General features: G+C 36.6%; 1 protein-coding gene across 3 annotated transcripts; it reads left to right on the forward strand.

Moving 5' to 3' along the window:
• Positions 1 to 4,210: 4,210 nt before the first annotated feature.
• LOC589646 (cell cycle checkpoint protein RAD1) lies at positions 4,211 to 16,421 on the forward strand. Of its 3 annotated transcripts, XM_030991896.1 has the most exons (8): positions 4,211 to 4,390; positions 6,072 to 6,227; positions 7,389 to 7,483; positions 8,015 to 8,126; positions 9,433 to 9,555; positions 11,148 to 11,212; positions 14,349 to 14,493; positions 15,467 to 16,421. In XM_030991896.1, exons 1-8 carry the CDS (start codon positions 4,274 to 4,276, stop codon positions 15,500 to 15,502), a joined length of 849 nt encoding a protein of 282 aa, XP_030847756.1. In that variant the 5' UTR covers positions 4,211 to 4,273; the 3' UTR covers positions 15,503 to 16,421. The 3 variants fall into 3 exon arrangements, with proteins under 3 accessions (XP_030847756.1, XP_030847755.1, XP_030847754.1); XM_030991895.1 differs by lacking the exons at positions 14,349 to 14,493; positions 15,467 to 16,421 and adding an exon at positions 13,496 to 13,778; XM_030991894.1 differs by lacking the exons at positions 14,349 to 14,493; positions 15,467 to 16,421 and adding an exon at positions 13,150 to 13,328.
• Positions 16,422 to 17,002: the final 581 nt, after the last annotated feature.

A 17,002-nucleotide genomic window follows, 5' to 3' on the forward strand; every position in this document is an offset into this window, starting at 1 on the left:
TGAATGATCACCATTCTTATTTAAGAATCTTATTTTATGTAGGCTTGAAACAGATGTTTTATTTGTCATTGAAACCTGATTTCGCTTTGTTGGTCTCCTTCTTATCGTTGGTCATCTATGGTCATCCAACAATTGCTCTTGCAAAATTTTCTTTGGGCTTTATTTTGTCGAAATGATAAGGTAAGGGTTGGGGTTCATCGGGTTGCAGGCAGGTTTTAGATTTAATGTAGTGTCTGGTCCAAGGTTGAAAGTAGGAATCTGGTTCGTGTAGGGATTGGAGGAGGCGCGATAGCTCAGTCGGTAGAGCAGTGGTCTCGTATTCCGGTGACCCGGGTTCAAAACCGAAGGCGATGCGCTAGTGCCCTTTGGTAAGGCATTAATTTTCATTACCATGTCCCTCAGAGAGGACCTAAAGCCATCGGCCATCTGGTTGCTTACTAACAAGCATTTATGCTTTCTTAGCAGTCGGGTAAAATAACCACCACCATTCACAAATTTCACCATCAAGAAATCGTTGCTGTAGCACATGCCATACCACTCCACAAGAAGACCCTCTACAAAAAAGTTAATGAGAGAATTAAATTGAATTTTCCTTTAATTGGAAGTTGGTTTTAATAAAAGCAGAAAATGAGAGATAAGTAGAACGAGAACAATTTTCGGGAAATATGGTAATCATGCTGGGTCAGATGAAATGAAGACCTGTATTACTGTAGGAATGCAAGTCCATTTCTCAGAAATGTGCAGCATTTCAAAAAGGGGTTTTCCCTTTTGTGTGTTGTGATCAAGTAGGTCCCGCTGTAGAAGAAAAGTTCTTGTTTTGAAAGATAGATTAAAGTGCCAAAGGTTTTTTTTAATGTTGAGGGAAGATGTTTTTTTTTTTTATGTTGCCTTTTCATAACTCTTTTTTTCTTCTTCAATTTTTCAAGTTTTATAGAAAGATTTAGTTTAAAGGCGATGCTCATGTTTACAATGCGTATATAAATTGATGTACAATACTCCTTACGAAAAGGTATGAGAGATATAGAAATGGAGCTACCGGTACACGTATTTCTTGGCAGAATGTATGTAAAGTGTGTCACGTAACTAATTAAGAAAGTGGTGATGCCTATGTCATGCTGAGAAATTTTACATTACGGTATGCGAAGAATATCTTGCTTCAAACCTCTCTCATACACTGTGGTGGGAAATCTTGTAGATTGATGGGCAAGAATACAAAAAACCTCTCAGAATAACTAAAGTTATTCTAGGGGTAAGGTTTTCTTTAAGGGTTACCGAAATACCTCCTACACGTGTATACGCTGATACTTTCATCCTGCATCCAAGCTACAGACTTGTACCCCTGTCTAGAACGTTAATTAGTGTTTAAAAAAGACTGAATAAGGAATTACCAAAGACAGAACTGGCAGACAAGTTAAGAAATTCTTGAAAACGTATCAATTTTGTGTCAATTTAAATTCTAAGTTGTCTTATAAATTTTGTCAACACTGTGATATGCATTGCAATAGAGAGCGAATTACATGCATATGCTAGTTTTTTATTATCGTTATTGGAACATACACACACTGTATACATGTAACACTGTTTGCTTCGCTGCAAGTAGAGCTCGACTAACGATGGTTGGCCGTTCATCAGTACATGTTGTCTACATGTATATGTTGTAGTCTTGGCTAGTGCTGTAGTCAAACGTTTAACCGTCTGGTATCCGACCGCCCATGGCGGATTCCGTTTTCAATTGGACGGTTTCGTTTTCCCCGTTTTTTTTTTTTTTTTTTTTTATAATTTTTTTTTTTTTTTTTTTTTTTTTTTTAAAGTTTCGATTTATGCCCCTCCACCTGGCACTATACCTGGCAATGTCTCCCAGCTCAGTAGTCGGTGTGATGACTTACCACTTGGAAACTAGAACAACACTCCAATTTGTCTGTCATCTTGGTTTGAAAGTAATATTTGTAATAGATCTCAATATATATTCATCCAAGTTTAACACATGGTGTACCACAAGGTTCTATCCTAGGTCCTCTACTGTTTTTAATTTACTTTAATGATCTTACACATTATTCTAAAACGACATTGTTACTATTATTTGTGACTAGTTCACAAGCACAAATCGGCGCCTTCAGTTAAATCACCTTCCTGCTTTTTCACACGGCCACAAAAAAAAAAAAAAAAAAAAAAAAAAAAAAAATTTTTTTTAAAAGTTTTTTTTTTTTTTAAATAAATCGTTTAACCGAAAACCGTCCGGTTTTGACAGGCGGTTAAACGGAATTGGAGATATCCGTGATGTTACAGCACTAGTCTTGGCATAACTCTTGAACTGTAGTCCCAGCTGTTAGAAAACTGGTAATTGAAAGCTCCTGGCGAGCCAATGCATTTTCATCCAGTGTGTGTTTTGAGATCCATGTTGAGATTATCTTTGTATATTTTGGGACGTCAATATAGAATATAAATATGAATGTAGTGAATTAATTAGTATTTTATTTTTTGTCTCTATGCTATTATGTTTTTAATTATGTCTTGTTCTGTGTAATACATTGTATTTAATACAGTAATTATGCAAGACGTGGAGCACTATGTTCTTGTGTAGTTGTATTTAAACGAAGGGAAATAGTGGTTTCTGAGCTACCAATTTGCAATGGTTATTTTTTTTAATTTTATGAAAGCTTTTATGGAATCTTTTTTCTTTTCCCTTTTCAATGTAAAACAATCATTGTGAACATTCCTAATAAAATTTCACTTTCTTATGATTTGTTTTATTGTGTTCTTTGAATGATTATGTTGCAGGCATCGCCGAGTGTGTGTGGGGGGGGGGGGCACAAGGGGGCCATGATTGCTGAAAGAAAACAAAAACTTAGGATACACTCACTTCCCTGTTCAACAAGTGTATCTCCAGCATGGACTCATGGATTTCAAAGTACAAGAGATAATGATATTGAGAATGAAAGAGAGATTAGGAGTTAGATAGAATGCATAGAAGAGTCGGATAGATATAAAATGATAAGATGCAGGGAATATTGTGAGAAGTTTGGTTAAAGTTTAAAGTTTATTTCCACATTTTCATTTTAAAAAAGTATTTAACATTCATAAAATAACTGAAACCGGATATTACAAAATGAGGAGAACAAGCATTTAAAATCATGAAATAAAAATTAAATAGAGAGAAAAATTAACATTCAAATGAGACAGTAATGTAGTTTGATATTAAACTTGTATTGACCTTGGTCCATATGGGGAAAATGGGATGAAAGAAACGGTATATAAAAATATTCATAAGATAGTTGAAACAGGATATTAGAAAACGAGGGAACAAGCATTTAAAATCATTAAACAAAAATTTTCTAGAAAACGAACATTCTAACAAGACAGTAATGCAGTATAATATGGACTAAACTTGTATTGACTTTGGTCCATATGGTGAAAATGAGGTGAGAGAATGGTTTACACACTGAAATATAATATTACCAGTAGTATATTTAATGATTAACATGTTGATTAAAAAACTGTTCACACATATTGTACTCGAGTTGCTAGGGTGATGTACGTATCGATCCCAACTAATGCACTGGCACATCGACCCCTGTCCCCATGCCGGGGCACCCCTCTTTGTGTCAACGCGCCTCTCTCAGATGTTCCCAGGGGTTATGTAGGTAATCAGATACCCGTATGTCACCCCATGTGTACCGGTAAGCATATCAATTTAATCTCCTGTTAATTATTAATAGATTTCTATAACAGGTCAATTATTGTGAAATCAAATAATGATCAGTACATTTGAGGAAAGGACCAGTATGGTGACTCAGAAATTTGAGAGAGATAAACATAATTTTTTAGATTAATTTTTATTCATATGAAAGATTAAATATATGAATATGCCCTATTTTTTCATTTTCTATTTGATAAGATTGATAGTTATTTATAGAGAAAGAATATAAAACATGAATACAGATATAAATTTAGTAATAGAATTATATTTTAAAACAAAATGGAAGGCTATTAGGCCTACTACCCCCCCCCCCCCCTAATTGTACCCTTGTTTTTTCCTTCCTTTTTGGTTCCGCGTATGCACATTTCGCTTTAAGGTAATTTACATTTAACAAATTTAGAGTAAAGGAAATAATGAGTGCTTTAGATAAAGCTCCCCCTGCCCACCTCTCCCCCTTTCCCATAAACAGGGCATGAATAAATTATTGTTTACAGGTAAGATCGAGAGAGGACGGCAAACACGCGGTAAGCTCAAACTTCAGAATTTCGGTCTGCAACGCAACTTGGAAAGATTAAAATGTCTTTATCAACTCAACAAAGTGACGAAGACGGACAACATGTGTTATCTTTGAGAGTAGACAATGCCAGAAATGTAGCCATGGTACTGAAGGCTATTCACTTTAAAGATCGAGAGGTAAGATTATAAAAAGTAATTGAATTTATCTTGAGTGTGACTGTGAATTTAGTCTAAGTAACTAGAAATGCAGTAGGTGGGGCTGTACTAATAATTATTGATAACTAATGTTACGTGACTTGTAATTTTTTGTATGATATATTTTTTTGTAATATATTTTGAGCTCGATGAAAAGTGAAAGCAAAAGAAGGAGAAGGAGAGGGAGAGGGGGAGGAAGAGGGGGAGAAGGAGGAGGAGGAGGAGGAGGAGAAGGAGAAGGAGAAGGAGAAGGAGAAGGAGAAGGAGAAGGAGAAGGAGAAGAAGAAGAAGAAGAAGAAGAAGAAGAAGAAGAAGAAGAAGAAGAAGACTTGTGAAAAAAGAAAGAAAAGAGTGAGATGAAAATAATTGAAGGAGTCGGATAGCCTTAGTCTAGGCCTACATGTAGATCTACTATCTAGACCTGCTATCTAGACCTGCTAGGGCTAAGTAATAATTTAAATTTTGATACTGATTTCACTATCACATTTTATTCCCTAGCCCGTAAGGCAAAAGTGTGTTATGATACAATTTAAGTGACATTTTTTCTTCTTCTTCTTCTTCTTCTTCTTCTTTTTCTCCTCCTCCTCCTCCTCCTCCTCCTCCATCTTGTTCTTATTCTTTGTCTTCTTTTTCTTTTTCTTCTTCTTCTTCTTCTTCTTCTTCTACATATTTTTTATTATTCTTTGACTTTGTCTTCTTTTTCTTTTTCTTTTTCTTCTTCTACATATTTTTCTTATTCTTTGTCTTCTTTTTCATCATCTTCTCCTCCTTCATCTTCGACTTTTCTTCCTCCTCCTACACTGTTAAGTGTCAGAGATACCAAATTATTATTCATTCAAAAAGGAAGATTTAAGCATGACTGCATTTGTTGTTTTCAGATACAGAGTGCTTTCTGTGTAAAATAGTTTTATTGTGTAATTAATATTTAAAAACCTTGCACAGTATTTTCATTCAAAAGCGAAAGTTTAAACTCCGATATTTAAAAACCATATTAGAGATACATTACTCAGGACACATGTACAACATATTTTACTCAGGACAGGAACTAAGAAAGTGTGGCAACAAACAATTCAAGGGTATTGAATAGTTCATTCTTCAATTAATCTCTTACTAAGATTTTTAGTAATTAATATCTCAAATTATCTTCTTCTGAATTTCTGTTTTCTTTCATCATGTTACATTTAGATGCATTTTTCATCACTTTCCACATTTTTTAGACTGATAATTCTAAAAAGTATGCCAAAGTCCAGAGGGCACCAGAAAATATGTTTCATTGGACAAGAAAGCCATAAATCTCAACAATAATAAAACTTAAAGGAAGGTGTACATTTCTAAGGGTGTGAGGGTAACAAATGTAATTGTAATACTAATACAGTGAGTGGCTCTCTGAAATCCCAGCACTCCCTCAGACTTTAACGAATTTGTGCGATATAGAAAGCAATGTGCGTTAGAGGTCAAAGCACTAGCAAAAATATAATACATACATTTCAATTTCCAAATTATTGTCCAATATTGGAAATTTGTTTTGCTCACATTTTACAAACGTATAAAGAATAGAAATAACTTAACATACATAAGAATGAATGAATACTAATTAAAGAATTAATCCATAGCAATGAAACAAAGCTTTGTTTTTAATTGTCTATCCCAATCTGTTTTGCAGCTCGCTACGTTTTGTGCGAGTGAGAACGGACTTAAAGTGACGGTGGAGGATGCCAAGTGTGTCCAGGCCAATGCTTTCATCCAGTCTAACATATTCCAGGAGTACTACATGCAGGAGGATACTGCTACTTTCAAAATCAACCTCTCGGTGCTACTGGTATGTTTTTCAGCATTCCTAATTTGTCATCTGTAGGTAGATCATTTGCATATAGTCAAACCTGTCTATAGCGACCGCCCGAGGGAAAAAAGAAAAGTGGTCTTTATAGACAGGTTCCCTTAGTACATGTTTCAAGAGAAACCATTTTCAAGGGTAACAAAAAATGTGGTCTTCGTAGACAGGTGGTCACTAAAGCAGTTTGACTGTGTAGCTCATTGACTGCTGAATTCTCTAATTCCCATAGGCTTAGACGCTTAGTAACTTAATATGTCCAGTCATGGGCAACTCTGAGGTATTTTATCCCATGTTACTCACTATACTGAGTACAGGCTATATAAAAGATTGCATTAGGTTGATACTTGATAGTTTTACTAGAGGTTGGATGAAACCCCAAATCAAGGAAAAAGATGATGTTGAAGTAGAGTCAATTATGCACATTTCTTTTGTTTCACATGTTAGCATACATGTATACCATGCAGGATAGAAAATGACCACAAATGTGTACCTTGGAATTGCTTACCTACTTACACAAGTTATTCATATAAGCTTCAGTGAAGGAGGAGAGACTTTGAATCCTGTCAGAATAAGGCAGGCCACTGTATACATATAGCCAGTGATAGGACCTCAAAAGCAGAACAAACTGGCATGACTGAAGTGGACTTCAGGTTTCTCATTGCAAGGGCTATTCAAAGAGTGAGCAAGGCATCCTAGCTAAATACAAAATATTTTTATTAAGAAGAAGGAAAAGTTCAGATTTCAGTCATGATGTGTTTTTTTGTCTCTTCATTGTAATTGTACACTGTACATGCCTTTGAATCTTAGACAGGTTTCCAAACTAACTTCTTTTGAGTAGGGATTTCTTTAGTCTGTATGCATAAGCCCATGGGCGTCAATCCTTATGTAATACCTATTGTTCAGGGGGGGGGATGAATGAATAGATCATCCCTCCCTGAACAATAGGTATCAATTACAGATTTACGCCCATGCATGAGCACCATCAAGAAATCTTGAAATGGGGGGGGGGGGGGGGGGGGGGGGGGGGGGTTGTCCAGACATAGATTGTGGCCACCATGTGCCGTGTGGGCTGTTTGTGTCTATCTCGGAATATTTATATGTGAACAATGGAGCATTGATTTCCATTCATTTTTTTTGTCTGTCCAGGAGTGTCTGACTATTTTTGGTAGTAACCCCATGGGAGGCGCCACACCCGCTCTGAAGATGTCATACGGGGGCTATGGATCTCCTCTACTCCTCATGTGAGTCAGCTTTAATATTCAGTTTAGGGATGACCCCCACCCCCCCCCCCCCCTTCCCATTTATTTTTGACAGCAATCTGGAAGTCTTCAAGCTTTGTTGGTAATCGGCAAATCAACAAATCTGGAGAGAAAAAATTGCTCGCTTGTTATTTATTTAAAAAAACAAAATATGTTGAAAAATATGAAAAGCATGGAGAAACTTACCTGTATGCGGATGATTTTTACTTTCTGTATCCAGGTATTTATTGACTTAGGCTGGAGATTATTTTTGTATCTTTAATCTTGATAGGATTATATTTAACAACAATTTTGTTTCTATCTATAGCTCTTATTTTTAAAGTTTTGATGGTAGGAGGTTTCGTTTGTAGCAGCTTCATTATTGATTTTATCAATCACTTAAGAATTAAAAGGTACTGCTGATATTTAAAGAGAATCAGTAGGGAGAAGACGTCGGATATTTGTGATGATGATGAATGAAGTATACAAATGTACAATAACTGATAATAGCAATATCTTCTCGGTATTGAACAGGCTTGAAGAGAGTGGTGTTGTGACGGACTGCAGTATCAAGACATTGGAACCGGATGAAATGTTGGACTTCAACTTCTGCAGTGCTAACGTCGTCAATAAAATCATTATGAAGGTAAAGATTATTTGGTATAAAATATATTCATGAATTCATCTGAGTCCCACTGTTGCACTCAGTACATGCCAAAATCTTCCTGACTTGGCACATCTGAGCTTCTTATAACAAATTTATCACTGTTTCCAGTAATTTGTAATCCTCTGTACTCATGCATTTATGTTAATATGATGGAAAAGAATGCACATGCTCTTTCAGATAGTAATGACTATTGATAGTTTCACACTGCTTGTCGCATTAGTCTCCTTTGCTTTATAGACTCATCAAAGCTCCAAGGGCCAAAAAAAGTGATAAAATTAATGATGTTATCCCTGACTGTATTATGTTTTTTTGAGCTCCCCTCATAAACTTGGTGTCTAAAGATGTTCAAAACTTCAAGAAGAAAAAGGCAGAAAGTGTGTAGCTTGAAATGTGGTGCATGTATTTCAAAGTATGCAAAGACCCCCCCCCCCCCCTCCCTACCTCCAGTAAACCAAGTGTTTATTTATGAATTGTTTATGTCATCAAAAAAGTATTTTTAGAATTTCTCAATTTTTTACTTTATTTTCCGAAAGAGCATAACAAATAATGTCAAAATGTTGAAAACCAATTGAATATGTTAAGTATTGGCTGAGATATGACCATCTGAATATTAAAGGAACTCAGTTTTATTTGCTCTGGTTCATAACATAGGAAATCTCTTTATTCAGATGGTCATATCTCAGGCAATACTTAACATATTCAATTGGTTTTCAACATTTTGACATTATTTTTTATGCTCCTCCGGAAAATAAAGTAAAAATTGAGAAATTCTAAAAATACATTTTTAAAAAGTCACAGCTTCGGTACTCTACATTCGACATGCAGGCAGTGTTTAAAGATAAACTTGAGTTCTGGTTAAAAAAAGAAAATCAATTCTCACAGAATCTAACGAAACTTACACTGAATGTTCAAGATTTAATACAAATAAATGTCATGTGCTAAACAAGTTTGGAAGAAAATGTATACTGGCTGAGTGATGAGCATAGAAAGATAAGGAAATCAAGTAGTACTAGCCCGACACCATTTGTGTTGTCCCATATACATCTTTCTGTGTAGTGTGCTTGTTACTTTACCAAGACTGAGCCAAATTTGTTATGATTTTGATGACTCCAGAACCTTGCAGTACACACCAATACTTACATGCTACATGATCAACTTTTTCTGATGCATTCCACACCTTTTCTTTCACAATCAATCGCATGACCAGAACTCAACTTCATCTTTAAGTAAGATATTTTTCTCTCTGTCTCTTTACCTTTGCATACACATTCTATTTGTTTTATAGAGTGATTGCTTGAAAGATGCATTCCAAGAGCTTGACATGACGAGTGAAGTGATTGAGATTCTGCTGTCTCCGGACAAACCATACTTCAGACTCTCTACGTTCGGTCATGCGGGCAGTGCTTATGTAAGATTTGTTCTTGTTCTCTCTCTCTCTCTCTCTCTCTCTTCCTCTCTTTCCCTCTCTCTTTCTCTCTTCCTCTCTTTCCCTCTCTCTTTCTCTCTTCCTCTCTTTCCCTCTCTCTTTCTCTCTTCCTCTCTTTCCCTCTCTCTCTCTCTCTCTCTCTTCCTCTCTTTCCCTCTCTCTTTCTCTCTTCCTCTCTTTCCCTCTCTCTTTCTCTCTTTCTCTCTTTCCCTCTCTCTTTCTCTCTTCCTCTCTTTCCCTCTCTCTTTCTCTCTTCCTCTCTTTCCCTCTCTCTTTCTCTCTTCCTCTCTTTCCCTCTCTCTCTCTCTCTCTCTTCCTCTCTTTCCCTCTCTCTTTCTCTCTTCCTCTCTTTCCCTCTCTCTTTCTCTCTTCCTCTCTTTCCCTCTCTCTTTCTCTCTTCCTCTCTTTCCCTCTCTCTCTCTCTCTCTCTTCCTCTCTTTCCCTCTCTCTTTCTCTCTTCCTCTCTTTCCCTCTCTCTTTCTCTCTTTCTCTCTTTCCCTCTCTCTTTCTCTCTTCCTCTCTTTCCCTCTCTCTTTCTCTCTTCCTCTCTTTCCCTCTCTCTTTCTCTCTTCCTCTCTTTCCCTCTCTCTCTCTCTCTCTCTTCCTCTCTTTCCCTCTCTCTCTCTCTCTCTCTTCCTCTCTTTCCCTCTCTCTCTCTCTCTCTCTTTACCTTTGCATACACATCCAAGAAGTAGCAAATGTAAAGTGTAGAGGTGTTGTGGTCTAGTGGACAAGTCTCAGGACTTTGAACCACAAGGTACGGGTTCGAATCCTGCTGCGACACTAATTTCCTTCGGCACCCTTCAGGCAATTGGCAGACAAAAATCTTACTGAATAGAACCATACATTTGTACATGTATACTATGTCATTGAGACAGCTACATGTACATGTATGTAGTCAAGATAAAGCATTTGTTTAATCAAGAGTCCTTACTCCTTAGATGTAATTCATTTAGACTACTGATACTTCGATGATTGAAAACAGGCAACTGTATCATAACTTTAGAATCGTTTTGATGCCATTGTACATTCATGGTATTGTGCATTGCATGAAATATAAGCGATTTTATTTATCATGTCACCGCATTTTATCGCCATTTCAAGTGGATACTGTCATTAAGTGATGCTACCTAGAAGATTGTCTTGTGAGCAAAGCATTTAACACTGAAAGATGAAACTGAAACTGACCCTCTCCAGACTGTATGGAAGTACAAGCATATATTTTACGGTATTGTTTAAACTTCAACTTCATATGCCATCCTTAAATTCCATGTATATTATGTAAAATTTCTAAAAGCAATCAACTTGACTGAGTAGTTCATTCCTACTAAATTCACAGTACTTTCTCATGGTCTTGACAAAGTTATGTAGGAATTTGTGTAAAATAAAGCCTCACTTTCCTCAGCATTCAGCACAAAAATAGAACAGTACAGTGTAATATAAGATTTATAACCTGCTCCTGAGGAACTGTAAGATAAGCTTTAATTGTTGAGCAATAAAGTAGATAATGTCATGTGGAAGGAAGTGTATATATATCAATCTCTCTCTCTCTTTTTCTCTCTTTCGATAAACAGTCTGATTTCCCCAAGGACTCAGATATGGTGGAGTCATTTCAATGCACACAGACTCAGAGCACGAGGTGAGTAAGAATCTAGCTACCGCTCTCTCTCTCCCTCCCTCTCTCTTTATCCTTCTCTCTCTTTCTCTTTCTCTCTCTTTCTTTCTCTATTTCACTTCCCCTTCTCTCTCTATTTCTCTTCCCCTTATTTCTCTCTCTCTCTCTTCCCCTTCTTTCTCTCTCTATTTCTCTCCCCCTTGTCTCTCTCTCTCTTTCTCTCTTTCTATTTCTCTCTCTCTCTTTCTATTTCTCATTCCCTTCTCTTTCTATTTCTCTTCCCCTTCTCTCTCTCTCTCTCTCTCTCTCTAGTTCTCTTCCCCTTATCTCTCTTCCCTCTCTCTCTCTCTCTATTTCTCTTTCCCTCTCTCTATTTCTTTTTCCCTCTCTCTCTCTATTTCTCTTCCACTTCCCTCTCTATTTCTCTTCCGGCCTCTCTCCCATTCTCTCTCACTTGCTCTTTTGCTCTCCAATTCCTGCTCTCACTCCATCGCTTTCCCACCCCCTCACTCGCTTGCTCTCCCTCCTCCTTCTGCCACTCTTGCTTTGCTCTCACTCTCCCCTTCACTTTCCTCTCTATGTTTCTCTCCATATCTTCCCCTGTCCTTCAATTCTCCTTACCACTCCTTTCTTCGTCTGTCTGTTTGTCATCCACTTATGCCACCCGCCGCCTCGTTTTACCTATCCTATCCCAATATTCTTTCCACGACCAGTATACTGATATACATGTAACTTGATTCCTACCAGTATATTAGTTTCAAATTACAGTTCAGTAGGGACTAGAGGTCATGATTTATTACTCTGCTATCAAGAAATGTATCTGGTTACATTGGCATGGTATGTGTTGTTGAGGTTGATCTGAAATGGTCTATTTGGAGAATAATACATGTATGATAGGTCTTGACTTTGTATCAAGCTATGTGTGCTAGCTAGATAAGGTAATATCAAGTACTACCCAATAAGTCTATTCCATATGGTCCACACCCAGCCCGTCCACTACCGGTATCCATTGGGTTTAATAATCATTCTGCCCAAACAGTCGTTAGACCAAATGAAAAACAGACATTAGACCAAATGAAAAACAGACAAAATCATTATTAGACCATGTACATAGTAGAAAGGCTGGGTGTAGACCATATGGGAATAGATTAGTTGGGTAGCAGACAAACTGGCTGTAGACCAAATGGCAATAAACCTAGCAACTGTAGCAAGGTGTCCATACAAAAAGAAAAGGGATGTTTCCAATGTTTTCAGTCCCTGGTCCCTTTCAGATTTATGATTTAAACCAGAGTTATTAACCAGGTTGTATTCTATTACTCCCATCTCAGATACAAACTACATCTATGAAGACCCTCTTACAAAAGACAAGAGACTGTTCCTTTCTCTTGAATCTGTTCAGTATATTGGCCACTGCCACACTGTTGTTATTAACTAGTAGACAATTACAATCTGCTTACCCCATCTTAGGTCTAAGCTGTGACAAAACCCATTATCAAGTCTCTGTTGCAGTTTAGCAAGGTGTCCATACGAACATACATTAGGGATTTCTTGGGGGTGTTTCACAAAGATCCTAAGTAGAACTTAACTCTAAGTTGGACTTAAAAAATATGGAAAGCCATTAGCATCTTTGAAAATATTTTGTAAAAGTTATTTTGAAAGGCATTAAATGTTGATTCAAATCATTCATATTTTCTATCATCAAGGAGAGTTCATGTTCTGGATGTGGAATTTATAAAAAGTCTAAAATACTTGAATTTCTGCTTTTGAATATATTTCATTTTAAGACTCCAATGGCTGTCCATAATTTTTAAGTCCAACTTAGAGATAAGTTCAACTTAGGATCTTTGTGAAACACCCCCTTGTCTCTTTAGTAGATAGATACATGTAGCCTCTTTCAGACTTACGATTTCAAACAGTCTTAGCTCGATAAGTTTTGTTCTGTTCATTCCACTTTACTTCAGGTATAAGCTGTGTCTGTTGAAACCCTCCATCAAGGCCTTAATGGGGTCTAGCGAGGTGTCCAAACGAACACACGATAGAGGTTTCTTGTCTCTTGATTCTGTTCAGTTCATTGGCCACGGCCACACTGTTGATATTAACTACCGGTAATTTCATTCTCTTAACCCCACCCTAGGTATAAGCTGTGTCTGTTGAAACCCTCCATCAAGACCTTAATGCAGTCTAGCAAGGTGTCCATACAAACAGACAATAGAGGTTTCCTGTCTCTTGATTCTGTTCAGTTCATTGGCCATGATCACATTGTTGATATTAACTACCGGTAATTTCATTCTCTTAACCCCACCCTAGGTACAAGCTGTGTCTGTTGAAACCCTCCATCAAGGCCTTAATGCAGTCTAGCAAGGTGTCCATACGAACAGACAATAGAGGTTTCCTGTCTCTTGATTCTGTTCAGTTCATTGGCCATGGACACATTGTTGATATTAACTAGTTTCATTCTCTTAACCCCACCCTAGGTACAAGCTGTGTCTGTTGAAACCCTCCATCAAGGCCTTAATGCAGTCTAGCAAGGTGTCCATACGAACAGACAATAGAGGTTTCCTGTCTCTTGATTCTGTTCAGTTCATTGGCCATGATCACATTGTTGATATTAACTACCGGTAATTTCATTCTCTTAACCCCACCCTAGGTACAAGCTGTGTCTGTTGAAACCCTCCATCAAGGCCTTAATGCAGTCTAGCAAAGTGTCCATAGGAACAGACAATAGAAGTTTCCTGTCTCTTGATTCTGTTCAGTTCATTGGCCACGGCCACACTGTTGATATTAACTACCGGTAATTTCATTCTCTTAACCCCAACCTAGGTATAAGCTGTGTCTGTTGAAACCCTCCATCAAGGCCTTAATGCAGTCTAGCAAGGTGTCCATACGAACAGACCATAGAGGTTTCCTGTCTCTTGATTCCGTTCAGTTCATTGGCCATGGACACATTGTTGATATTAACTAGTTTTATTGTCTTAACCCCACCCTAGGTAAAAGCTGTGTCTGTTGAAACCCTCCATCAAGGCCTTAATGCAGTCTAGCAAGGTGTCCATACGAACAGACAATAGAGGTTTCCTGTCTCTTGATTCTGTTCAGTTCATTGGCCATGGACACATTGTTGATATTTACTACCGGTAATTTCATTCTCTTAACCACACCCTAGGTATAAGCTGTGTCTGTTGAAACCCTCCATCAAGGCCTTGATGCAGTCTAGCAAAGTGTCCATACGAACAGACAACAGAGGTTTCCTGTCTCTACAGTACATGATCAGGAATGAGGATGGACAGATCTCCTTTGTGGAATATTATGTAAGTATAGTCAAACCTGTCTGTAGCGACCACCCAAGGGGAACACAAAAAGGGGTCTTTGTAGACAGGTTCCTTTAGTACATGTTTCAATGAGAAACCATTTTCAAGGGAAATAACAAATGTGGTCTTTGTAGACAGGTGGTCACTAAAGCAGGTTTGACTGTAGCACGAGCCAAAGACATTTGCTTACTGTAGAAAATATGGAATGTTGTCAGTGTGATTTATGTATGCAGAGAGAAAGGGAGAGAGAGAGAGAAAGAGAGCTCTTTTTTAACAGTCGGTACATGTATCAGTTTGGCTCTCAATAGAAGCAGTAAATGAGATTAAGCATAAATGTTTGAAGAAAACATGTTAAAGAATATGATGCACGTGGTTTGAAAGTTATGGAATTGTGATTGATCAGTTAAGAAGTCTCCATATTTCTCTAGAAATCATTTGTTATAAATGTGCCCTCGATATCTTATTGGACATCCGTTTTTCCTTCATATCCCGTAGATGGAATATAGAAAATAGTTCTTTACCGGGTAATTATAATTCCCTTAACAAAACAACTAGAGCGCTGCTTACAAGTCAAACTGTTAAAGATAAACTTGAGTTCTGGTAAAAAAAAAGAAAATTAATTTTTACAGAAACTTACACTGAATCAGAATGTTCAAGATTACAAATAAATGTCATGTGCCAAACAATTTTGGAAGAAAATGTATTTTGGCCGAGTACCGGTAATGAGCATAGAAAGATAAGGAAATCAAGGTAGTACTAGCCCCGACACCATTTGTGTTGTCCCATATACATCTTTCTGTGTACAGTGATTGTTACTTTACCAAGACTCCAGAACCTTGCATTACACACCAATACTTACATGCTATATGATCAACTTTTCTGATTAAAATATGTTAATTTTGAAGACATTGCATGGAACAAGACAATCAATGATTGTATTGATAATACCCCTTCTTTCATTTCAATTACACAGTGTGCCCCTGATGAGGAATATGACGAAGACGGATGACGACAAAGAACAAAGAAGAAGCCATTAATTTATTTTGAGTTGTATAATATCTAAGAGGCTTTATTATATTAATAAGAATTTGTGCCATATGATCGCTTTTAATGTACAGAATAAATATACATTTGCTAACAACCTCTCTTTTGTACAAGTTTTACATAAAGACAACTCCAGATATACTTTATGTTGTTCTAGCCACAAACAGTACTATATTAAAACATCCAGAATACTTTCCAATCAACTTCTATAATAATATTTTTTCTACAAGTTTCATTACATGTGACTGAATTTCACAAATGAATAAGATATGCAACTTTTTTCACTCATCCAGGCATTGATTTATAATATAACTAAAGAAAGTAAAGGTTCATTCTAACACAGTCATGTATTTCACTATAAAAATTGAATCAAAAATTATTTAAAAAGTGCATTGAACTGCTGTTAGGAATGTATGCTTTCAGACTGAAATGGGAGTTGACAGATAGCTTTTCAAGTAAAGTACTACTGTAACCCAGAAAATTGCATGCATATAAGAATTTTGGAAAATTTCACATAAATGAATCATAACAAAAAAAAATGAGAGTCGAGAACATGAGATATTAATGTATTATGTGTGCAGAAATGTAATCTATGCCTTTGATGCCACTTATGTGCCTTGTATTTTCTCCTACATAGTCCATTGAGTACGGAATAGTTTCATATTGAATATCTTTTGTTTTTGCCTATAAGGCAAATAATTTTTTCTCTTTCGATTATTGTTCAACCAATAACATGTATCTCAATTCCCTCCATTACCTTTTACATTTTCTTGTACAATGTATGTATGACTAAATGTACCAAAGTAAAAAGTCAAACTTTTGTTCAAATGTATAGTATAGTATGGTTCATTTGTAAATAAAGAATGACATGAAATATACAAAAATGATTGTCAGTAAGCGTCTATTTTCTTATCAATTATATCCAAGCTGTCCTGTAAAATATCTTTCTTAGTCAAACTAGTAAATACAACTTCTTCAAAGTACTACACAGCACTAATAATTGTCACAGATAAGGTCTGAATAGACCAAATCAAGACCAACTTTCCTCAAATAAGCCTCGAGACTAATAGGATCATAGCACCAAAAACATAGAATATCTGTCTGGTCGAAAAACTTATTTTCACCTTTAAATTGTGCTGCTTTTTGTGATTTCTTGAACCATCTTTTAATTTCAGCTGTGAATTTGAAGTTAATACAGAATTATATCCTTGAAACCTTCCTTCTTGAGCAACAAAAACATATCCCGCAATTAAAAGTTTAGAAATCTTCACATATTGTTCCACCCCCTCCACTTGCTACAGCCAACACGGTCCACTAGCTTTGAAGGCATCGTTTAACAATATTAAATCTGAGATGCATGGCCCTACGTGTTATCGGGTCTGTGATATGGTGTAATATTGAAGCCCTAACAAAAATTGAGCTTCAAAATGATCAAGGAGTGCCTCAAAAAAGTAAAAATCTGACG

The sequence above is a fragment of the Strongylocentrotus purpuratus genome, unplaced genomic scaffold (assembly GCF_000002235.5).
Source record: "Strongylocentrotus purpuratus isolate Spur 01 unplaced genomic scaffold, Spur_5.0 spur5_scaffold_2, whole genome shotgun sequence".
NCBI lineage: Eukaryota > Metazoa > Echinodermata > Echinoidea > Camarodonta > Strongylocentrotidae > Strongylocentrotus > Strongylocentrotus purpuratus.

Coding starts and splice junctions, on each gene's coding strand:
- LOC589646 (XM_030991896.1), top strand. CDS start 4,274: ATGTCTTTATCAACTCAACAAAGTGACGAAGACGGACAACATGTGTTA. Junction 4,391..6,071: donor TTCACTTTAAAGATCGAGAG/GTAAGATTATAA, acceptor TCTGTTTTGCAG/CTCGCTACGTTTTGTGCGAG. Junction 11,213..14,348: donor ACACAGACTCAGAGCACGAG/GTGAGTAAGAAT, acceptor ACCACACCCTAG/GTATAAGCTGTGTCTGTTGA.